Below are 25,619 nucleotides of genomic sequence, written 5' to 3'. Positions count from 1 at the left end.
GTGAACTTCCCTAGGGAGAGCATTCCACAGATGGGGAGCCACTGCAGAGAAGGCCCATTCTCATGTTGCCACCCTCCGGACCTCTCGAGGAGGAGGCACATGAAGGAGGGCCTCAGAAGACGATCCATAGCTGCCAAGTACCCCGTTTTCCCCGGGAAACCCCCGTTTTTACTAACCTTTTCCCGGTGGTCCCCCGTATCACTTCATCTCCCGTTTTTCTCCGTTATTTTCTCCTGCTGGTGGCCATTTTGTTTTCTGATTTGCCCTTCTATGGGCACAAAAAATGGACGCCGCCGGCTTCAAAAGTCACATCTACGCATGTCCGGAAGTGCATAGACGCGACTTCCGGTGTCGGCCATTTTTGGTGCCCATAGATGGGCAGAGCGACACCGGAAGTTGCGTCAACGCACTTCCTGACATGCGTAGAAGCGACTTTCGAAGCCGGCAGTGGCCATTTTTGGTGCCCATAGAAGGGCAAAACGACACCAGAAGTTACGTCGACGCAACTTCCAGTGTCACACGGCTGCCGGTCCTGGATTCTGCAGTCCGGGACTTGGAAGGTAAGGACGATCTCAGGGTCAAGGTAGGTTCATATGGAAAGAGGTATTGCACTCCTGAGCCTTTTAAGGCCTTATAGGTCAAAACCAGAGCTTTGAAGTGGGCCCAGAAACTAATCGGTAGCCAGTGCAGTAGGACCAGGATCGGTGTAATATGCTCAAACCGTCTTGCTCCGGTGAGCAACCTGGCCACTGGATTCTGCACCAGCTGATGTTTCTGAACCGTCTTCAGAGGCAGCCCTACGTATAATGCATTGCAGTAATCTAACCTTGAGGTTACCAGAGCATAGACAACAGTAGTTAGGCTATCCCTGTCCAGATAGAGGAGTTGCTAGAAGCCAGAAATGGGATAGGGCTCTTGCGTTTGGGTCCTGCTTGAAGGTTTCACACAGGCATCTAGTCCCACTGTGAGTATGCCTTATGAGGAATGGCTTAGGGAGCCGGGTATGTTTAGCCTGGAGAGGAGAAGGTTAAGGGGTGATATGATAGCCATGTTCAAATATATAAAAGGATGCCATATAGAGGAGGAAGAAAGGTTGTTTTCTGCTGCTCCAGAGAAGTGGACACGGAGCAATGGATTCAAACTACAAGAAAGAAGATTCCACCTAAACATTAGAAAGAACTTCCTGACAGTAAGAGCTGTTCGGCAGTGGAATTTGCTGCCAAGGAGTGTGGTGGAGTCTCCTTCTTTGGAGGTCTTTAAGCAGAGGTTTGACAGCCATATGTCAGGATTGCTTTGATGGTGTTTCCTGCTAGGCAGGGGGTTGGACTAGATGGCCCTTGTGGTCTCTTCCTACTCTATGATTCTATAATTCTATGAGTATACGTAATAGGATGTTAAACTAAATGGGCTATTGGCCTGATCCAATTGGCCATTGTGTTGTTATTTTGTTCAGCTTGAAGGTGAAATGGGACAGCCCTGCTTCTTATCTCTTGCCTTCTCTGTGAGCTGTCCAAGGTACTGATGCTGATTTAAACACTACATGCCATAAACTCTGCAGCCTATTGATAGTTAACATTGCAGGTAACCCACAAGCTGGTCTTCTAGATCTCAGTTCAGCACTCTTAACATTTGAGGTGTACACTTGATGCTGCCCGTTCCCTGTTATTTTATACCATGGTCTTACAACATTAGAGGTAGACTTGATGGTTTCTGTAATTTGTAACCCATTAGAGTAAGAAGTAGGAAGCAACTGTAACAGTTTGAACTGGTCAGTCTAGTAGTAGAATAACGCTGATTATTTGTATGTGATTTGCTGCAAACTCCAATCAGAGTCTGGAATTACAGGTGATACTCTGCAATGCAGTATCTCTTCTTGAATAACTGGGCTTTGAACAAATCACCAGTTTTCTTTCAGCACTAAACTAATGAGGCTCCTTCATTTGCCTTTTCTCTTCCACAAAATTTGGCAGACCATCAAAATATTGACTAAACAATGACAGGATTCTCAGTATATACAGTCTGTCTCCGGGAGACCACAGGAGTCAGTGGGGAGTGTGTGTGTGTGTGTGTGAGAGAGAGAGAGAGAGAGAGAGAGAGAGAGAGAGAGAGAGATGAAGCTGCTGTAGACTGAGCATTTACTACTGTAGAGAGTGCATTTTACACATCCTAGTCTTGCTGAAATTGAAGCAGTTGTAACTCAATCTACTCCACACCATTTCTCTTCATGGGACTTGTTCCAGAATAATGCATAACTCAGGCTTTGCTCCATTTACCCCCAAAAAGCCATATATTGTCCTGACTATATAAAATCCTGAGCAGAGTTTAGATGCAAGAAGCATCTCCAAGATATATTCACCCAGATAGCTCAACAACTTTTAGAAGACGCAGCACGACATGGCAGCCACCCAACATCTTGGCTATCTTTCAACAAACTTAACAGCTGGTGCATGTCGGGGCAAGACGTGTGATATGTTTTGGAAATACTTTCTTAAACATTTGCCGTAGCCAAGGAAGAGATTTTAGGTCATCTCATCATCTGGCCGATCTCCTTGAGGACCCAACTCTAAAAAAAGAAAGCAGAACAAAACAACATCATTGACCCCCATTCCTACTCTGAATAAGTGTCACTTGTTTGTATAGCTTTTTTGTACCTGATTAGATCAATACAAAGTTTAACTTTGTGCCATTGTTGGTGGATTTTGACTTTATGATCTGGCAACCAAAGTATTTTCTAAAAGGCCTTAGGTTGTTACAACATTCTCTCCACCACATGGGGGAGAGTCCAGTTTGGAATTATGAGGAGTGGAAGGGTGTCCCATTGATCAGCACTGTGATTTGTCACCAGGGGAAGAGAGATTTCGAGGACCGATGCACAGCTCATCATATTGTCCTTTCTGCAGGGGGCAGATGATAATGAGGAGCAATTGCCGTTCCTTTTTAACCCTTCCTATTCAGCAGTTCCAGCTACCTTTTTTTAAAAAAAGAAAAAGCCGTTGAATAGTCTGCTGTAGCAGCAACTAATTTCGCTTATCTAAACAAAGGCAGTGGCTGATAGAAAACTTTATTCAGTAGTAGATATAACTGCTAAATAGTATTTTGTTGATGTGGGGCAACAACAGATGCAGCTATTTGTCTTCCTCCCGCTCTAAGAGAATAGAGAATGATTGGACACTCAGCCCTTGAAGTCACTCCCCTTTTAGGTCAGAAGGATGACTGTGAATCCGGACAGTAATTTAATTTTACCTTATCATTATCAAAAAGCCATTTCTCTACGTAGCATCCCAAAAGAAATTTAGGAAGCCGTGTTTTAAATTATTTAATGTACTTCAAAACTGAGAATAGACAACACACCATAATATACATTTAACATCATGACATATATGTACATGTATTCATGGAATGGGGTTTATTTTGCAGAAGGGAACCATAGGCCTAGACTGTTTGGGGGGCATTCCCACTATCCATCCTTCTTCCTTCCCTAATCTTTGATCACAAATCCCTTCCAGGAAACCATGCAGTAATTAGGAGAAGGGTGAGGTGAGAATTTGGGACTGGACAGGGGTAGTCATTGTGGTTCCCTCTCGATGTTGTTGGACTGCAACTGCTTTGATGCCTGACCATTGGTCATGATACAAGTTGCTGGAAGTTAGAGCCCAACAACATCTAGAGAGCATCACATTGTCTACCTTTGCTTTAAAGTATTGACCTAGATAAAGCCTTTGGTCATCATCTCTTGTGAGTCCTTGATAAGTTGTCTCCTCCTTTACTTTGTCTTTTAACAGGAGAATGGTTGTAACTGATTCCCTGAAGATGAGTGTTATTCTAAATGTGTTCACATTTCAGTTTGTCCTTGATCAGAACTTTTGTACTTGATAATATTATAACATTTATTCTGCACCTGAGTGATTTCCCACATTTTCTTTCTATTTTTCTGTGATGGAGGTGTGTTCTTCCTTTTTGCATCATCTACCTGACAAAGACTCGTCATTCCCATATCAATCTGCTTATTTGCATATAAATATACCCACTCATCTTCCACCACCCCCCAGACTAAATATTTTCACACCCACTCCCTTTCTGGAGTCCCAGGAAACTAGAATCCAGCCATCACCTGCTGGGTCCTAATAACCTACAATTTCCACTTCTATCCTCCTTCCTGCATGCCCCAACAGACAGAAATTAAAAACGAAATATTTTCAGTGTAGATTCAATAAGTACTCCACTCAATTCTGGACTGGGTTGGCGGGGGGGGGGAGGTCCCAGCAAATGTACACATAGTTTTTTCACTGTTGAAGTGTGAGGGGAACACAGTCCAGGTAGAGCTGTCCATTGTTCTTTTGACAAATATATCAAGACAACACTTGTGACATGTGAGTCTTCAAAGTCATGCCATTTCTGCACTGTCCAACAGAGGTGTAAGCGGAATCGCTATGCACACTAACAGATCAATGTCAACAAAAGTACTCATTTGGCTGTCCCTCTGCCTTTGGTATCGCTTCCGAGTCCACACTCGACCTGGCAGAGAGCAACCTATTGGATTCGTCAGGTGTGTGTCTAGTCAAGTATTCCCCTTCCATTCCTTTGGCTTTGGCGCCTGGAGAGAGGCTTTCAAAGGTGACGTAAGAGTCCTGGATTTCCTTGGGTTTCCGCGTGAAACATTTTTTGCAGCGCCTTTTCAGCGCCCCGCAACACACCACTAACGTCAGAGGGACGGCAATGACGCAGGCCACACTGATGACCACAACGTTGATAAGTTTCTGGGTTCCACCTGCACTGGCTACTTCATCCGTGGAAAAGATGATGCACTGCTCTTTCCTGGGAATCAGCCCTTTCACACAGACACACACTATATATTTGGTCTTCGGCATCAAGCCATTGATAGTGATCTTGGTCTTACCTGGCTCCACGTTGATTCTACGCATGTCCCTTTCTCCAAAGATCGCATAAAGGATGCTGAAGACGGTTGTGTTCTTGGCTTGAGGAGCTTTCCATGCCAAGGAGACACTGTGGTCGGTATCTCCTATGACTCGGACTGACCTCACAATGCGCTCTGGCTCCTGTTGGGCAGTAGGCGGACTCGCTAAGAGATTTCTTGGGTTGTTGATCATATTTGGTGCCTGGTCTCGAAGTGCCAGGTTCCCTTCTGTATTGGCACGAATGGACCGAGCACCCATGGTAGGGGACGTTGACGTGGTGATCACGTACCTGGCTACCAAATTGTCGTTGTAAGCCGCTGCTTCCATCCCGCTCACTTTTCCATTCCATGTCCCTTTTGAGTTTGTGGTGGGGTCATCTGTGCTTTCTGAGTCAGTGATGATAAGAGAGATGAAAGCTTCTGTTGCTCCGAGGAAGTTTTTTGCTTTGCATATATATTCTCCAGAATCAAGGTAAGAAACGACAGGCAAGCCTAGAATAGACCAGCTCATTCCATCGCTGGAAATTTCTTGGTGCACTGGAAGGAAGAAACAGGATGAAATTCAGCAAAATGACAGCTTAGATTCCATTCCGCCATTAAATAAACAAGGTCTTATTTCTGAGTAGGCATGTATAGGATTGTAGCTGCATAGCTCGAGAAATTATCTGCCCTTGGAACAGATGATTTCTGCTGGCTTTAAATGCTGTTGTGTTGCTTATGTTGGTTTTTAGGCAGTGAACCACATCAATAGATTTTTAATGTCTCAATTAATGTTCTAATGTCTTAATTGAAGATGGTTTGAACTTGATGCAAACTGCCCAAAGGACTTCGTTGAATTTTCTAACAAATTATTTAGCAGAGGTAAAGGTAAAGAACCCCTGGACGGTTAACTCCAGTCAAAGGCAACTATGGGGTTGTGGCGCTCATCCCTCTCTCAGGACAAGGGAGCTGGCATTTATCCACAGGCAGCTTTCCAGGTCATGTGGCCAGCATGACTAAACCACTTCTGGTGCAACAGAACACGGTGACGGAAACCAGAGTGCATGGAAACACTGTTTACCTTCCCACTGCAGCGGTACCTATTCATCTACTTGCACTGGCGTGCTTTCAAACTGCTGGGTTGGCAGGAGCTGGGACAAAGCAACGGGAGCTCACTCCATCGCGGGGATTCGAACCACCAACCTTCTGATTGGCAAGCCCAAGAGGATGGTTGGTACGGCAAAGTACAGTACAAGGAGAGACTCTGTCTGTGTCTTGTGTAGAGGACCTGTATCACTATTTATTGCAATGCCCGCTATATATAGAACCAAGAGACCGATTTATAAAACCCCTGACCAAGGAATGGAACACACTTGAACAGGGTAGAAAGGGTGAAATGGCTACTGAGGGATACTGATGACTTCGTAACTTATAAAGCAGAACTATATGTGTAGGCAGCTAAGAAGATCAGGAGAAAAGAACTAGATAAAATAGCGGTCAATTGCAAAGATGATTCAGACATTTAAGCTGGCACATTCTACCTGAGAACCCCTTGCTATTATATTATGGTTTTTATGGTTATTGTTGCTTTTATTTTTGTTCCCATTGTGAATGATGCCATGGCCTTTGGCTAGTGCAATAAAGTTTATGATAATGATGGCAAGCCCAAGAGGCTCACTGGTTTAGACCACAGTGCCACCCACATATCATTTACCTACTTAGCAGAATCCTTTAGGGCAGCCATCCCCAAACTTCGGCCCTCCAGATGTTTTGAACTATAATTCCCATCTCCCCCGACCACTGGTCCTGTTGTAGGCCAAAACATCTGGAGGGCCGCAGTTTGGGGATGCCCGCTTTAGGGACACCATACGATTACACTCTTCTTTACAAACCACAGTCGCAGGGCCTGCAACCGAAAAAGGAGAACCTACCTGTGCCATTGAGAGGGTTTCCATCAGCCCTCCTCCAGCTTAGCTCAGGAATGGGCACCCCCGTGGTGCCGCAGCGCAGAAGCACAGTGCTTCCCAGTATGGTCCTCACTTTGGCGACGGATGTGTGCACGACAGGACTCTGACACTTCCGCAGTTCAACCTGGCTGAAGAAAACTCCGGCCAAGCTCCGGGGAGTGAAGCATTTCAGTCTGGATTCAATGAACGCTACATTGGGGGACTGGAAGTTGAGGAAGTGGACCATTTCATAGAGGCTGCAGTCGCACGTCCAAGGATTGTCCTGCAAACCTGGGAAGAGAAGCAAGCGTGTGTTACTAGCCCAAAAATGGAAAACAGGTAATGTACCAACAAAAGAAGAATGGCATATTAAACTGAATGACCACTAGAATAAGAAATGAAAATGATGAAAGAAATAAGGAGGGCTGGATGTTGTTTATTGAATATGTGAAAAAAAAATAAGCAAACAATCTACCTAGCAGGGTGGGAAGATTTTCAGCAGTGTAAGAAAGAAATAAAGTTTATAAAAGTAGTTACAATAGATGGAGGAGATAAAAAGAACCATGGAAGGAGAGGATAGGAAGTTGGCTAAGGCATGTTTTTTGGTCTATTTTTAGAAATTTTTCATTGCAACCTCTTTTTTATTTCAGAGATTCGTTTCTTATTGTGTTCTTTTTGTCCATATTTTGCTGACATGGAATTATACCCGAAATGCGAATAATTAAAATTATATAAAAGAAGAAGAGCCTGCTGGATCAGGTCTGGGGCCGATCTAGTCCCAAATCAGATGCCCACAAACAGGACCAAGTGCAACAGCACTCTCCCTAAACTTACTTAAGTCTTACTTCTCTTAATTTATCATTTTTCCAATCTTAAATTGAGTTTTCTGCATTTCCACAGCAATCTGCATTTTTTTTAAAAAAAAAATCCTCATCCAAATCACATTTTTGTGCAAATTTCTCCGGGGAAACACACTGGACTCAACTACATTAGTAAAGAAAAAGCACTTTATATGAGTTATAACACTGTCACACCAGATGGCACTGTGAAGACCTGTCTTTTGCCAACAGGATTTCACTTTATGAAGTTTACAATGCGTTTAACTGCATCACTTTTTTGATGTATCTAGATCCAGACACTGTTGAATGCAATCCTGCCTAATATGCACATTTTTGCAAACCAATGTTCCCCAATATAGTGAATGCTATTTTCACCAAAATCTGCATCACACACACACACACACACACAGAGAGAGAGAGAGAGAGAGAGAGAGAGAGAGAGAGAGAGAGAGAGAGAGAGAGAGAGAGAGAGAGAGAGAGCTTACACTAATATATGCATTTTTGCACACATTACATGGCTGGAATTACTGCATTTTTGCACACATTACATGGCTGGAATTACATACTGCAAAAATTCAGAAAAGTGCCAGTTTCAAAGGATGGCTGTGTTTGAGTTTGAGTATTGTTTCAGAAAGCGAATTTCTCCTCCACCCTTAAGCACAGTAAATGATATGCCCTACAAAGGTAATCCAAAGCTGGTCTTGAGCTTGCAAATAAGTTCGATATTTAATATATTTAGATTTTGAAGAGTTTTCAACACACAAACATTTGCAGTCCTTGATACAAATGCCTTGGGGTGCAAAAAATGTGCTTCGAAAATTGCCAACTCTGGAAGATGAGGAAGGTGAATCTCAGTAAGAGGATCTTCTGGATTGTATATTGTTATTATTTAGTCACATTTTTCCACTCAAGTGCCTCAAAGCAACACAGTAAAGTGAAATAGCAAAGATATTAAAAATCAGATAAACACACATAACAATAATACGCAAAACCAAAAATATTCACCTGACAATATATTTAAACAGAAAAAGTCCTCCCCACCCCACTTAAAAGATTACCACAACCAAGGCCACTAACATATCTAACTATCCTCCCTATTACCCTCCTACATAGCTGCCAAGTTTTCCCTTTTCTCGCGAGAAAGCCTATTCAGCATAATGGAAAATCCCTTTAAAAAAGGGATAACTTGGCAGCTATGCCCTCCTATACTCCAGTAACAACCACCAAAAGTTACATGTACTTTAGTACCTTTTAAATGCTAGGCAAAGGTACTTCTGTTTACCCAAGATCTTTGATAATATTCCGTAATGCAATTGTAATGTGATTATTTGTTCCTACTTTGGTTAAATGTTTTATATTCCCCCTGATGTGATTTGAATGCCACCATGTGGCAGAAAGAGGGCACAAAACACCTAAAATGTTGCCGTTTTGTGTATCTGTGCACTCTCTGGGTTCCTTAGAAGCAAACGGGATGCAACTGAAACAAATCATTATAATTCTTCTTTAAACCTGGAGTAGGGTTGCCATACTTCAAACAGTGAAAATCCGGACAGAAATTTTATTGAGTTTTTTTTTTTGCAAAGTTGATGAGCTTTTGTTTCATTGGGGGGGGTTTGGGGGGGTGGCCAAAGTTGTTGAGCTATTTTGGGTGTGGCCAAAGTTGTTGAGGTGTTTTTTTGGCAAAATCACCAAAGAAAATTTAGTGATTTTAAAATCTATTTTTATAGAAGATCGGCATGAACCACCATATGTCTGGATTTTCCCAGACATTTGGCAATTTCCACCCAGACAGTACTGCCTACCACACTATTCTGGATATGTCCAGGAAAATTGGGATGTATAGCAATCCTAACCCGGAGTAACATAAGAATTTATACAAGGCATCAGGACTGTTGCTATTCAGACTCTTATGCCCCTTCTCTACCTTACCATTTGCTGGCTGGACTGTTATTTATCTGCATAACCAGGAAATAAAATTCTCCTGTGGTCTTCTGTTCAATAATTTGTTGATGCCCACCAAACTACCTTGACACAAACACATCACAAGAAGAGCCTACCAAATCAGGGCAATGGCCTGTCTAGCATCCTTTTCTAATTGTTGTGGTTGCTGCTGTTATAATATTTATACCCCACCCATCTGGCTGGGTTTCCTCTGCCACTCTGGGTGACTCCCAGCAGATCAGGTGGCGATGGGGTGCCCACAAGCAAGAGCTGAGTGCAAAAGCACTCTCCCCACCTGGGATTCTAGCAAATGATATTCAGAGGCATATTGCTTCCGACAGCATAGACCAGGGGTCAGCAACCTTTTTCAGCCGTCGGCCAGTCCACCATCCCTTAGACCATGTGGTGGTCCGGACTATATTTTGTAAGAAAAAAATTTAACGAATTCCTATGCCCCACAAATAACCCGGAGATGCATTTTAAATAAAAGGACACATTCTATTCATGTAAAAACACCAGGCAGGCCCCACAAATAACCCAGAGATGCATGCTGATTCCCGGACCGTCCACGGGCTGGATTAAGAAGGCGATTGGGCCGCATCCGTTCCCCGGGCCTTAGGTTGCCTACCCCTGGCATGGACAGAAAATAGTCGTTGTGGCAAGTAATAGCTGTATCCTCCACAAATTTTTCTAATCGTCTTTTAAAACCATCTAAGATGGCAGCTATCATTGCCTCTTGTGTGAGGAAATTTAAACGCTTATGCGCTTTGCCTGTCCTGGATCTTCCGGCACTCAACTTCCTGAGTGCTAGTATTATGAGAGAAGGGCCAAAGCTTTCTCTCCACTTTCCACATGTGCATATGCACACACACTCTCTTCCTCCTTCATATCATCATCATCATCATCTCCTCATGTGGCATGCATATATATATATATATATATATATATATATATATATATATAATTTTCTGTTTTACAATTTAGAATATTCATTTAGACAACCTTAAAATATCTATGACTTCCCTTCTCATTCCATGGTTCATTTTGCATAGCGTAAATCCCTGCATATTTTAGGTGAACTAAACCTTTCAGTATTCCATTATTACTTCTATCAAAACTTGTTCGCACTGTTGAATTTAGCTTAACGCTGCCAGCGTTTTAAAATGTACACAATTTCCCCCCCCCCCTATATTCAATAAATGTTTTCCATTCTTCTTTGAATGTATGTTCTTCTTGTTATCTTATTCTATACGTTAGGTCCGCAAGCTGTGCATATTCCATCAGTTTAAGTTGCCATTCTTCTTTGTCCCATTTTTCATTTTTGGGCTAACAAAACACAGGCCGCTGTAGTGGCATACATAAATAACCTTTTTTGACACCTGGGAATTTCCATCTGAATTATCCCCAAGGAAAAGGACTCTGGTTGCTTTTTTTTTTTTGAAACGTGCTTTTAAACTTTTTTTTCAATTCATTATCAATTATTTCCCAAGACTCTTTTATCCTTTTACAGATCCACCACATATGAAAGAACATACCCTCGACCTCACTGAGTCTCCAGCACTTATCTGATTCAGTCTTATTCATCTTGGCAAGTCTACTCAGAGTTAAATACCATCTGTAAATCATTTTCAATGATTTCTCATGTGGCTTTTATTTGCTGCTGCTGTTTTAAACTGTCTGGGTTTTGTTTTTGTTTTTTTATCTGCACAATTTTACTGCTTCTTTTAACATCTTTGTCTGCTCCTGAGCAAGTTTATTGGAAAAGCAGTCTATAAATGTCACCGGAGAGGAAGTAAACATTGCCAAAAAGATTGGAGAGGGGGAAATGTGGCAAGCTTGCCTACAGTATTTGTTGAAATTACCCTAATATGTTTCTGCCTTAATTTTTTAGGATAAAATATCCAGTGCCGGATTCTAAATCTCTTTAGGCTAGCCAAATTTCTCCTGATTATCTTCATCACCCGGAGAAAGAATAGTTCCAGATCACAGCTTCTGTGATCCAAAAGGCAGATATAGCCCAGAAAAAAGATCACCGATATTATAGCTTCAGCTTGCCGTATGATGTATCATTGTGTACCCATGTGGTCTGGTTGCCTTCTCCTGTCGCGTTCTCTGTAGCCTCAGGGCGAAAGTGATGTGTTTACAGCACCGACAGTCCCCTATACATAGCCTCTAACCATCCTGAAAAGAGTGCTTTGAATTTCCTTCTGCATTCATTTGATGCCCTTTTAATGGCCAATGCACACTTGGTGCGAGTCTCTCTCCACAGATGTTGACTCCTGGAATTTCTCCAGGTCAAACAGAGCTTGATTCTGGCCATTCCTTCTTCTCTGCTTCACTCCTTGTTTCTGGTTCTAACCTGCCCTGATTCCTCACCCAAGATCATGAACGACTCTGATATTTGTGGGTAGAGGCTCAGCATGGCAAAGTCACAGCAACGGAAAGGTCAACACAAAACCTGGGGGAAGGGTCAATGCTAAAGCACATGCTTTGCACTCAGAAAGCTAGTTCATTCCCCAGTATCTCCACATAAGGCTGAGAGATATTCGAGTCTGAACCCTTGGTGAGCTTGGTGAGCTATTGCCAGTTGTGTACTGAGCTGGATTACTGAGCTAGATTGATCAATGGCCTGATTCAGCGGCCTCATTCATATGTCACTGTAAGCCAAACAATGGCATACTGGGACTGATCACACCCACTTTGCTCATCTCTCAACCTTTCAGCACAGCATGATGCAGCAGCTAAGTGAAGATCTGGATTAGGGTGCCATCAGGACCATGGTTTAGACCATGGTTTTCAGCCTTTTTGGATCCACGGCTCCCTTGACCAACCACATTCTTTCTGTGGCACCCCTGTGGAGCTCTGGAGCCCAGTTATGTCACCCTTTGGCGCCTGCAGAGCTGGCAGCCTCTCACTCCTTTTCGATCCCTCTCCCTTTTGGAGTGTTCCCTCAGCCTCCTCTCTTCTCCCTTGTTCTTGGGAGTCCTTTGGGCAGCCGCAGCTTCTGCCCCTGGTCTCTGAGTTACCCCCCTGCCCCAAATAGAGGTGCCTCCTCCCACTGCCCTCCAGGGGCCCGGAAAGCACCCCCTAGCCATAATAATAATAATAATAATAATAATAATAATAATAATAATAATAATAATTTATTATTTATACCCCGCACATCTGGCTCTGGGCCACTCTGGGCGGCTTCCAACAAAAGATTAAAAATACATTAAACCCAGAGGCTCCATTAACCTGCTGAGCTTGTAGCCAATGTTGCAACAAACAGCCGTGCAAGCCTTTGGGAGACAGAGATGTGAAAGCACATCAGAAGAGGAAGGGAAAGACAGAGGAACATAGGCCAATGTTGCCTGCGGCACGCCTGACCATCGTTCAAGGCACCCCAGGGTGCCATGGCACACTGGTTGAAAACCACTAGTTATTCTTTGATTACAGATTGTGATTCAGAAGGGAAGACCTTAACTATGACCCCGGGTTCAGAGGAAACGCTCTGCCAAACCTTGGATTAGCTACTGCTCAGTGCTGAAAGGGCCATGGAGGGGCTGATGGAAGCGAGCCTTCTTGCATTGTCCCAGAAAGCTATAGTTTGGCTTACCATGATCTGCAAACTAGGAAGGGCAGATTCCCGTGTCTTTGTAAAATAATCACCCCCTAGTCTACAGATCATTCCATAAAATGCTGACTGGCAGGCTGTGCAGAAGCACTTCGGCATCGAAATAGCCCCATACCATTATGCCTTTGAGAGTAACCAGTGGTAAAGTCATGAAGAGTTACTGTACAAAGTATCAAAGGATGCAAGCATGTTCTATGCAGAGAACCCTTATCTTCCTGCATTCCCTAAGATGATCTGCACCTTACGGTGTCTTCAAGGAAAGCAAAGAGCAAGAAACGAAACAAGCAAAGACCAGTAAAAGATAAATGCTTTTTTGAGAGGTATATGAGAAGTTGCTGCTCAGTGGTGAAGGAAAGGCAGTGACAGAGGATATAAAGAATGCTGAATTATTCAGTGTCTACCATGCTTCAGACTTACACACACACACACACACACACACACACACACACACACACACACACACACAAGGAGGTAGGGTACGTTATGCTGAGATATGTGGAAATGCTGAATAAATCAATGGCAAGAATGAGCTCTGATCAGGAAAACAAAGGAATGTGTCAATTTGCCAGTGTGACAATATGAATAAAATTCACATCGGCAAGGCCTGTGGATTTTACTGCAGCCTCCTGAAAATGCCAACCTGGCAAATTGCAATACAAAGGGAGGTGTTTGGCAGCAACATTTTGCTAGTGTTGCTAGCTTTGTCTGAGGGGGGGGAAAAGTTGATTTATAATGCCTAAGAGATGGAGCTACAAATCAGGAAGGCCCCAGTTTGAATCTCACCTCTGCCATAAATTTGCCAGGTGGCCTTAGGCAAATCGCTCACGTTCAGCCTCCGTCTCCCCTGTTTACAAGATGAGGAGCAATCATATTGGCTTACATGACAGGATGTTGTTACCTTACAACTTGATAATGCATATAATGAAGCTCTGAAAATTTGAAAGCGCTACCGGTATATAAATGTTAAGTCTAGATGGAGGTCAGTGAATGGGCTGGTTGTGAATTGTGCTGAATGCTGCCAGAGATCTTTCATAAACTAGACAATCACTTTGTGACAAATAATTTTTTTAAAAAAAATCCTTCCAGTAGCACCTTAGAGACCAACTAAGCTTGTCATAGGTATGAGCTTTCGATTGCATACACACTTCTATGACAAACTTAGTTGATCTCTAAGGTGCTACTGGAAGGAATTTTTTTATTTTTTGTTTTGACTACGTCCGACCAACACGGCTACCTACCTGTAACTAATTTGTGACAAATAGTTGCCCCAGGGGGTAGTCTGTGCTATGAGTGCGGATGGCAGGAATGCTTGAGGGACATTGATATTTATATGTGCAAGAGTGCTAAGGATATGTTTGGGAGATGTTACTGGATGAGGGCAGAGCAGCTTCGATCTCCATTATTTTGTTTAGTGGCTAATAATGTTTCTAAGTGGAGTTTTCATTTCATTTTCTATATTTGATTTTACTTGATTTTTATGTTTAGGGAATATCCTGTCTCCCTGTTAATCATGCAGGTCTTTATTGTATCTTGCATTTGATTTTCATTTGCAATGTTTTCTTTTGACATTTTGTAATGTTGGAGCCAGCACAATGAGTCCTGCCACCACAACAGGGGTTTCTCCACCTCTCCTCCCCCTGGAGGAGGAAAAAACTAGAATTAGCTGGCTCCACCTATTTTCGGCTCTGTCTCCATATACTGGTATCTCTGCTTTCTACCCCATTAGTCCCATCTGGCTCTTCTGGTGATGAAAAGTTCTGTTCCCACCTCTTCTGACAGATGAAAAGGGATCTCCCAGATCTCAGGCTGCTTCTCCAGGGTCTGTAAATACATTGTTGTCTAAAGCCACAGTTTGGGTTTCTTGTGCTAGCAGCAGCCTTCAGATGACAGAAAACCTCAACAAATTGCAAACACTTTCAAGGACAGCCTAGGCATTCAATGCAACAATTACCGTGAGCAGCACCAGACAAGGAACCACATAATGAAATTCAAAGTGTAAGGTTTCGCACATACTTAAGAGGCAGCAAACGTACAAGCTGAAGCGTAACTTGCTAGTCAGATGCATCTCTCAGAAAGGTTTGGAGGTTGCAATGAATGTTGTGTTGAAAATGAGTCAGCCATGTAATGTTGTCTCACAAAAAGTTTCTGTCGTTTATGCTTGTGTTCACAGGAGCATCGTGTAAAGGAAGTGATACTGCTGTTCAGCTCTGGTAAGACCTCGTTCATTCGAGACATAATGTAATCAGCTATCTGGGACGGTTGTAAAATCTCCTCTTTGGAGATCTTTCAGAGGTAGGTTTGGAAGCAACTCTGGAAGTGGTCTTGGTACCCAACCATGGTAACAAAGATCAGGCCAAATATTGAAGAATTTTGTTAACACAGCAGGCATATCCGTTACATTAAAATATTTGTATTGATTTTTAATTGTATTTTTATTGCTTATTTTAATTCTTATTGTATGTTACTGTACTAATGTTTGAAATCCATATAGATTTTTTAAAACAATACTTTAGCATGACAATTGCTAAACAGTAGTCAGAAAAATCATTAAGTGGTCCACCAAGACCCTCAACCATTTTTAAGTGGTCCAGGGCAGTGAGGGGTGAGAGTTTGGGAACCACTGGTATAGAAAGAGTTCTTCGTTCAGGTAAAAAAAAAATTTCCCCAAGCATCAGAGGGGTGTAGGCTAGATCCAGTCAAAGTTAGTTGAGCTTAATTTCCACTGAAATCTTTGAAGAGGACACATTAGTCATGACTTCCGTCCCATCGATTTCAATGGAAACTAAAATCCTAATAACCTAGTCTGGATTAGGGATGGGGGCAGTATTCGATTCTGTTCATATTTAAAGGCAAACCCACCTTGTTTTGCACACCCTGAAACCATACGTGAACAGAAACACAGCCAACCTTCAAAATTAGCACTTCTCAAAATTTTGCAAATCAGCTCTCCAACCAAGTAATGTGTATGGAAATGAATATGGTGGGATAAAGCAGACATTAAAATGAAAATATTATTGACAATTATGTAGAGGAGGAGGAGGAGGAGGAGGAGGAGGAGGAGGAGGAGGAGGAGGAGGAGGAGGAGGAGGAGGAGGAGGAGGAGAAAGGAGTTTGGATTTGATATCCCGCTTTATCACTACCCGAAGGAGTCTCAAAGCGGCTAACATTCTCCTTTCCCTTCCTCCCCCACAACAAGAACTCTCTGAGGTGAGTGAGGCTGAGAGACTTCAGAGAAGTGTGACTAGCCCAAGGTCACCCAGCAACTGCATGTGGAGGAGCGGAGACACAAACCGGTTTTCCCCAGATTACGAGTCTACCACTCTTAACCACTGCACCACACTGGCTCTCAGAAGAATTGGTTAGCAGGAGAAATCTGCATGAAAATGCTTGTGAATTTTCACGCTGATATTTGTTTTACATCACCAACTGATATGGAAATGAGGAGAACTGCGGTTAAGACTGGAAAAATGAGAAAGTGAGAGAAATTGATGCAGCCCACTGAGGTATGGCCATAAATAATGTGAATAGTAGAGCTTTCCTTCGGTCAGTTTCATAGATAAACCTCTTACCTAAGATGATCTTAGAATTGTCATTGGGGAAGTATGGAACTGCTTGGAGGTTCGACCAGACAGCGATGAGTTCTTGAGGAAGCGTCACCAGTTTATTGCTTGAGATATCTAGGTAAGTGATGTTCCGGATGTACTTAGCAGCTTCAGCTGGGAGAGAGGCAAGTTCATTGTTGTGCAGATCCAGTAGCCTCAGCTGGGACATGCTCAGAAGGGCTTCCCATGGGAAGGTGGTCAAAGCGTTCCCATCCAGCCTCAGCTCTTGCAACCGGCGGAGACCCCTGAAGTTAGTCACAGTGAGACTTGCCAAAGAGTTATAGGGCATCCAGAGGAATTCCAGGATGCGGAGGGAATGGAACGACTCCCCCGGGACTCTACGGATGGCTGTCTTTTCTATCCGGAGTTTAAATGTATCCACAGGGAAGTTCACGGGTGTGAGAGTCATCTCTGGGTCATTGCACAGAACTGCTCTGTTGGAACAAACGGATCGCTGAATGAACATTTCTAAAATTGAAACCCTTTAATCATCAGTTCATTTATACACATTTTTAACACACACACACACACACACACACACACACACACATTCTTACTCTAGAACTTTGTTCCATTTTATAAGAATAAATAAGTGGGTGCAGTCAAACCTCGGTTCTAGAACGGCTCTGTAATTGAATGTTTCGGCTCCCAAACACCGAAAACCTGGAAGTAAATGCTCCGATTTTCAAACGTTCCTCAGAACTCGAATGTCCGACGTGGCTTCTGCTTGAGTGCAAGAAGCTCTTGCAACCAATCGGAATCGACGCCTTGGTTGTTGAACCTTTCGGAACGGATTACGATAGACAAGCTAGATTTGACTGTACAAATTTGCAAGCTATAAATTACTTCTGCGAATCCCTGCTTGTGTCTGTCTGGCATGCTTTTGACAGCCTCCCCCCTCCCCCCCCCCCCACAGTTATTTCTGCTTATCTTGTAAAGGCCACAGTATTGCAACGTTTTGTGGAGTCAGTACCTGTTGCATTATATGAATCGTACAAAGAAAAGTGTGTAAAGGCTATACCATCAGTCCATCTACAGTGATAGAGTCTTCTGTGAGACTTTCCTGGTCTTTCTATCTAAGATCATTTGATGAGAGGTGACATGAGTTGAACCTGGGACCGTCAACGTGAAGAATACCACTTTGGACCTTGGGGAGAGGGAGAGAACTTCATTGCAGGAAAAGGTTCTCAGCAAGGGGTTTAATGGCTCATTCTTTTGTATACTCCTAAAAGCCGGAGAGGATGGACAAGAGAGGTTGATGGTCAAACGAGCTGGTCAGTTCTGGCCTGACGTCCTTTTGTTAGCCTTTGACTGACCACAGGACTCGGTTGTTTTGTGACAAACTATATATATATATATATATATATATATATATATATATATATATATATAATTAGTTTTCAATTACAATAATCCAATAATAGGTTCATTATAACAATGCCAAACTATATTATAATTACTAATATGAATCATTCAGATGCCAAATTATAAAATTTAGGTAGCCCCCTGCATGCTAGAATTCGTGGTTTGATTTGATTATTTACTTTATTTCTGTGTTCCAAAATCTTATTAATTTCAATTACACTCCAGTCAAAATAACAATCCCTTATACAACTACTGCAGTATTAATGACTTCCATTCGTATTGACACATTAAATGATTTATAAATCTACAGGTGAAGCACTCAAACTATATCCTTATTCTTCCTGTGTGTGGCAATAACAACAACAACAACAACAACAACAACAACTTATTATTTATACCCCTCCCATCTGGCTGGGTTTCCCCAGCCAGTCTGGGCAGCTTCCAACAGAAAAATAGAATAAAATAATCGATTAAACATTAAAAGCCTCCCTAAACAGGGCTGCCTTCAGGTGTCTTCTAAAAATCTGGTAGCTGTTTTTCTCTTTGACATCTGATGGGAGGGCGTTCCACGGGGCGGGCGCCACTACCAAGAAGGTCGTAATGTCCGTAATGTTTCTTCCTGTCCTTGTAAAATATTGTGTCTATCTTTTCCCGGTTGTTGCTGTTCTCCATCATGCCTTGGTTTGAGTTTAGGGGTCCCTTTACCTTTACCTTTTTAACATGGCTAAATCTTTGAGAAATCATAATGGTAATTTTCAGGGCTCACACCCGGTGTGAGATGCATGTTTCTGAAGGACCTTGGCAAAGACACTCTCAGTGGGGCCTGCTCCTATATCCTGTAATTACCTACAGAGCCAGTGTGGTGTAGTGTAAGAGCGGTAGACTCATAATCTGGTGAACCGGGTTTGCTTCCCCGCTCCTCCACATGCAGCTGCTGGGTGACCTTGGGCTAGTCACACTTCTCTGAAGTCTCTCAGCCTCACTCACCTCAGAGAGTGTTTGTTGTGGGGAAGGAAGGGCAAGGAGATTGTGAGCCGCTTTGAGACTCCTTAAGGTAGTGATAAAGCGGGCTATCAAATCCAAACTCTTCTTCTTCTTCTTCTTCTTCTTCTTCTTCTTCTTCTTCTTCTTCTTCTTCTTCTTCTTCTTCTTCTTCTTCTTCTTCTTCTTCTTCTTGCTTCCCCTCCATTTCTGCCCCCCAAAAGTGGCACATGAGTGGGCAGGCAGTGGCAACTGCTGCTGCTTCTACTAATTTCCATTGTTTGCTGATGTTCTCACCCTTGGCCAGAGAGGATGGATAGTTGGCAATGGCAACAGCACCACCTGGCTCTGGCACCAGTGCCCTCTCCCAAACTGGGGGTCTCAGCAGATACCCAATGGTGCTGACCCATCATGCCAGTCCTGGCATAACTCAATGGTAAGCACCTTTCAACCCCATGCCTTTCAAAGAGAGATGTTTGAAACCTAAGGCATAGGCCACCACTTTGATGAAAGGGAGATGGGCTATAAATGATACAAAGATAATGGAACTACTTGGAAGTCACTCCTGTTGAAATCCAAGTGACTTTGCTTAGGATCACAGCCTAATGCAGATCTTTAACTCACCAAAATCAACAGAAGCATAACATAGCTTAAAATGGCTAGTTCCACTAGTAGAATTTCTAAAGTCTCCTGTTCTCCCAGGCATTTAATGGTGGAAAGATACTGTTCCTGGCAACATGGACATTTTTCATTGTATGAATCAGTGACTTGATATTGGTTTCAGATTTTTAAAATTGCATTGTGTTATCGTTTGCTGCCTGGAGCTACTTTGGGAGGAAGGGTGAGCCAGAAATGCAATTAATAAAATAAAATAAAAATCCTTGAACATGTCTAAATTCATGGAACCCCCTTCCACACCCATTTCATGTCTGCCAAAGAACTCCTGTACACCACAGAGGATTCTGGGATGCATTCTAGGATACATACTGAGCTCATGCAGGACATTGGCCACATCTTGTATTATGCAGAGTGACGGCCCACTCTGTAATAAATTTAACCGTCCTCTGCAGCTGGCCATTGCAGGGATGAGCAGCCTGTGGCCCTCAAAATGTTTCGGACTACAACTCCCATCAACCCTATCCCACATGCAGGGCCAGCCCAACACATTTTGGCACCTGAGGTGAACCACAAAATGGTGCGCCTCTCCCTGCCAGGGAAGAAGGAGTTGATGAAGAGTTACATCAGGATCTACTGCCCCTGTGGATCCTGCCACCTGAGGAGGTCACCTCACCTTGCCTCTTGGGTGGGCCGGCCCTGTCCATATGGTTAGTAGCCTGGGATTATAGGAGTTGGAGCATAGCTGCCAAGTCTCCCGTATTCCCCAGGAAACCCGTTTTTCCAGCCGTTTCCCGCTTGCAGCCCGGATTTTTTAAAAACCCGTAAATCCCCCAGATTCTTACCGGCCCGGGGAGGCTCTTTCTGCGCATGTCTGGAGTCTCTGACATGCGCAGAAGCGATTTCTGGTGCTGTGGCCATTTTGGAAATGGGCAGGGCATGCGTAGAAGCAAATTCCGGTGTCGCTCTGCCCAGTTCCAAAATGGCCGCAGCGTGACTTCCGGTGGCGCGCCGCTGCCGATCCTGGATTTTTTAATCTGGGAGTTGGCACCTATGAGTTGGAGTCCAACAACATCTGAAGAATCCAATAAGATTCATAGCTGTTTATTATAGCAGGTAAAAAGCTTATAACACCTCTATATAAGTATTATTCCAATAATGTACTCAAAATATTTTTATCCTGTCTTTCCAAAGTACTCAAGTCGTGAAAGCCAGTCTCCAGTGTTCCAAGAATGACATTCCAAGAAGCAGAATCCAGCATGGCTTTTTGTGCAAGTAGATGATGAATTGAATTTCAGTGGCCAGGTCCACTCACTAGTTGAGAAGGTAAAGGGTAAAGGGGGCCCTGACCATCAGGTCCAGTCGTGTCTGACTCTGGGGTTGCGGCGCTCATCTTGCTCTATAGGCCGAGGGAGCCGGCGTTTGTCCGCAGACAGCTTCCGGGTCATGTGGCCAGCATGACAAAGCTGCTTCTGGCGAACCAGAGCAGCGCACGGAAACGCCGTTTACCTTCCCGCCAGAGCGGTACCTATTTATCTACTTGCACTTTGATGTGCTTTCGAACTGCTAGGTTGGCAGGAGCTGGGACCGAGCAATGGGAGCTCACCCCGTTGCAGGGATTCGAACCACCGACCTTCTGATCAGCAAGCCCTAGACTCTCTGGTTTAACCCACAGCGCCACCTGGGTCCCACTAGTTGAGAAGGGAGATGTAAATGGGATTCAGTTCACATTCAAGGTGAACCCACCTGATAATCACTTTCCAAAACAATATGAAATCTGAAACAAAGCCATCTTTCGGAATTTGCACTTCTCCAAACTTTGCAATGTAGTTCTCCAGTCAAGTAATGCATATAAAAATTCATATAATGGGGTCAATCATGCATACAAATACATGCAATTGTAATGATGACGTACAAAAAATGCATTGTATTGGATGGAATTGCTTTGCAAAATTGTTTATATTTCACAAAATTGCATAAAGAAACGTATATATTGAAAGAAATTTGCTCTGGAACGCTGATGCAATTTTCGTGAGAGCTTGGGGAAAATAATTGCAAACTGATTTGGAAATGTGGAGAAATGAACTTAAGAATGGAGAAATGAGAAACTGAAACTGAAATTTGCCCATCCCTCCTAACTAGAGGAAGAGAGCAGGCCTCAGTTGCTCCTGCTTCTTTCGCCCATATAAGTGAAACATCACCATTCATTCCTACAGAGAGAAAAATAAAGTGCTTTACTTGACAGCGCTGCTGCCCTAAATGTGTGCTTTTCAGTATGGAACAGAAATCACTTCAAAGTTCATATACAAATTGCTAGGGTTGGAAGGACCTGTTCTAATGTCTTGCGCTGAGACATGCTACTAGAAGTAAAATCGCCCTGATAGAATTCATGTCCACCTACCTCTTTAAACTACTAGGGCAGCTTGCTCCATTGCCTGATTGCTTTGAATATTTCTAACTAGCTTAGTCTAGATTATATTCTAATACCCCAGAACATTGATCATTCTATAAGGAGTCATAGGATCTAGATGGGTCCTTTTGTTCCTAAAATGGTAACCAAAGAAGATTTACTAGACCCATTGGCTTATATGTAAGAATGGATGATATTACTGGATGATATTACTCTCATAGTCATTAAAATGACTTTTTTTTCTAATTGAGCATCCAAATATTCATATTATGTTCTACAATAATCAATCGTTCATTTCTTTCAGCCTAATTTTTCAAAAGGAAACCTGTTGTGCGCACTGTATATCCATACGCAATTGCACATGGGCATGTATAGATGTGGAGGCTACAAATGTGAGCTGCCTGAGAAGGCAACCTTAGGCAAAGCATTATTTCTCAGCCTAAGAAACTTAGTCTGTAACGTGGAGATAATTCCGACCAGTGTTACTGGGTTGTTATAAGAACAATCAAGGTGATGTATGCAAAGTATTTTCGGCGGAGATCAAAAGGCACTATATGAGTCCTGAGTATTACATTTTATTTTACATGTTATTAATTCCTGCATATGGTACTAGAGATGTGGTGTGTGTTTTTTAAGTGCTTACAAAGTTAAATAAATAAAAAACAAGCTCACTTCCCTGCAAATCTCACTGGCTGCCTGTTTAGGCAGGCTCACTGTAGGCACATATTGTCCCAAGCTTTCAAGCATTTTACATAATACTTTGAACGAGCATCTCTGTCACCATGATCAACATGTATGCCCTTGAAACAAATGGAAACATCTGTTTCCTTCCCCTCTCCTCACCAATGTCTCAACAAATGAAACTGATTTGTAAAAATGCTAAGGGAGACATTGCACATATCTGTAAACCAAGAAACCCTTAATAAATAAAAATAAAAAAGACAAAACAAAAAACACCAAATTGGAAAAAAAAAATCCTTAAACAGAGTGAGCTTCATATCTTAGCTAGTTTCAGAAACAAGCATTTAGCTGGAAGACTGGAAACAAAATAAAATATATAGGTAATGTTGCTGTCTGTTATTTTGTTTTTTTTTAAATGAAAAGTCCATGATAATGTTTTATTTGTTGGTCCAACATGGTGATAAAAAACCATTTCCCTGCACATATATTTTCCAAAAAAGCTCAATTTTAGTGCCCCTTTTGCCTAACATTGTACCAATGTTAATTATATTGCTTCTGCCTTTGGTATACAGAAGATCAACAAATGACATCTCTGAAATCAGATTACAGTCTGCTCTGGAGCTAATCCGACTGTGCATAAAGCTGTAGTACAAAGTGATTGGGAAAATAACATTTGCAACAAAGAGCCATGGAGTGACCCTCGTCTACTTGGAGGGGGGGGTTGTTTCTGCTCAGGCAATGCGCTAACCTCTACTCACGAAACAACGCTTCGAAGCCCACCGAGGAATGAAATAAATAAAGAGACAGTTGCCAACATACCTTGCTTTCGTCCCTTCGTTGATACTGTGGAAAGCGCAGCTACATTGGGAAGGGCACGAGGCGAGAGCCGACGGCAGCCCCCCAAACACAAGGCAACACACTAAGCCCACCATGAGCCACATTGTGACCTGGGCATGAGAACGGCACCAGGGTGCTAGACAAAGTGGGAGAGGGTTTTCTCTATTGTTTTATCCATGGGACTGGCCGCATCTTGTTAACTCGCCTTCGTTTTCTGCCGCGCAGTGATCTTCCTGCCCGTGCTGAAGCCATCAGATAAAAACGGATAGGCAGGGGATTAAGGATGGAGTTATTTTCATGTAGGTGCTTATTGCTTCCTGGAATCACACACACACACACACAGAGAGAGGGAGGGAGGGAGAGGTTTCTTTCTTCCCTCAGTAAACAGTTTCAAAGCAATGTTCCTAAAGATGAGCAGCTTTTTTCTTATGGAACAAAAATTATCCTTTTCGCTATCCAGACAGCAATATTTTAAGAATCTTGGGGATTGGGTCTTCTGGAGCGACTTCTCTCAGTGTTAAATGTTTCACAGGGATGAATGGATTGGAGTCATGCTGTGGGTAGAAAATGTGGAAACTTTTTGTGGGTGGGGGGAATAGCTTTTAAAAAGGCATAATATGATGGTTTTAATAATATTGTTCTTACACACACACACACACACACACACACACACACACACACACACTTGTCTTCCTTGAACTGAAGAGAGAGAGATTCAGTGGTACAGCAACAGCCTGGTCTGAATCTCAGCCGAACGGAGGAAGATTGACAGACTTTTCACACGATTGAGTAGTTCAGGTATGAGTCGTGACCTGTGAGGCAGAAAATCTCTGGCTCGGACCTCCTCTAGGCCACGAGCTCAGTAGCTCGCCTTACCCAGCCCACTGTTCTCAGCTTAAGTACCTCCCCTAGAACCAACAATAAGGAGATAATAATATGGGCCTATCTTCCAGGGTTGTAAGGCAGGGTTGCCATATTTTGAAGAGCAAAAAAGAGGACAAATTCTACTTTTAATTATGGATCACTATGACAACTCTCATTTTGAATACTACTACCCTGTTTCTCCGAAAATAAGACGTAGCCATAAAATAAGCCATAGCAGGATTTTTAAGCATTCAAGGAATATAAGCCATACCCCCAAAAATAAGCCATAATGATAGGCAGTATAACCTTGTAGGTTAAACTGTACCATACTTAATAAAAAAAATCCCCTGAAAATAAGCCATAGTGTGTTTTTTCGAGGAAAAATAAATATAAGTCGGTGTCTTATTTTCGGAGAACCACGGTATATGAAGCTCTGATATATTGCTAGTAGCAATGCTCTTAACTTTCAGCAACAAAATATTAATAATACATATTGCTCCCTCACTTGTCACATGAAAGTATTTAGGATCATGTTCACATCTTTGTGAACATAAATGTGCACAAAACAGTTTATTAAACTGTTTAACATGTACATATGGACTCCTTTTCCAAGATCTTGTAGCTGAGCCAGCATCCTTTTAGTTCAACCACAAGGGATTTATACAGTATGTAGCTAGTTCTGATGCTGTTCTGTTGTGATTCTCTGCTGCAGACTAGCTTAGCCAGATGCCTTAGATCTAATGCACTAAAAAAAAAAAAGATTGGTTACTATAAACAAAACTAACTAACCCCCTGGGCATTTTCCCAAATTTTAAAAATCCTCCCAGACAGAAATTCTAATCCTGGAAAAGAAGACGTGTCCTGGAAAAAGAAGTCATACGGCAACTCGAATAGGTGCAAATATCTTACAAGTGCTACAAATGCCAAATATCACTTTAATGTTGAGCAGATTACACAGTAGATCCATGGATTGAGCAGCTACTGGGTTTATTGCAGACAAACACACTAAGCTGCACTGGCTGTATATT

The 25,619-nt window shown here is 42.7% G+C and overlaps 1 protein-coding gene across 1 annotated transcript; it reads right to left on the bottom strand.

The window, feature by feature from the left end:
• Nucleotides 1-4,451: 4,451 nt before the first annotated feature.
• Nucleotides 4,452-23,831, bottom strand: LRIT1 (leucine rich repeat, Ig-like and transmembrane domains 1). Its single transcript, XM_035137311.2, has 4 exons — nucleotides 23,710-23,831; nucleotides 16,806-17,272; nucleotides 6,826-7,131; nucleotides 4,452-5,452 (listed from the first exon to the last, which is right to left on the bottom strand). The coding sequence occupies exons 1-4, from the start codon at nucleotides 23,829-23,831 to the stop codon at nucleotides 4,452-4,454; spliced, it is 1,896 nt and encodes a 631-aa protein (XP_034993202.2).
• Nucleotides 23,832-25,619: the final 1,788 nt, after the last annotated feature.

The sequence above is a fragment of the Zootoca vivipara genome, chromosome 5, assembly GCF_963506605.1.
Source record: "Zootoca vivipara chromosome 5, rZooViv1.1, whole genome shotgun sequence".
In the NCBI taxonomy this organism is placed as follows: Eukaryota; Metazoa; Chordata; class Lepidosauria; order Squamata; family Lacertidae; genus Zootoca; species Zootoca vivipara.
The sequence above is the reverse complement of the archived record's forward strand: the minus strand, read 5'-3'. Positions and strand labels throughout refer to the sequence as shown.

Coding starts and splice junctions, on each gene's coding strand:
- LRIT1 (XM_035137311.2), bottom strand. CDS start 23,831: ATGTGGCTCATGGTGGGCTTAGTGTGTTGCCTTGTGTTTGGGGGGCTG. Junction 7,132..16,805: donor CAATTCTAAGATCATCTTAG/GTAAGAGGTTTA, acceptor TTCTCTTCCCAG/GTTTGCAGGACAATCCTTGG. Junction 5,453..6,825: donor AAACCCTCTCAATGGCACAG/GTAGGTTCTCCT, acceptor TCTTCCTTCCAG/TGCACCAAGAAATTTCCAGC.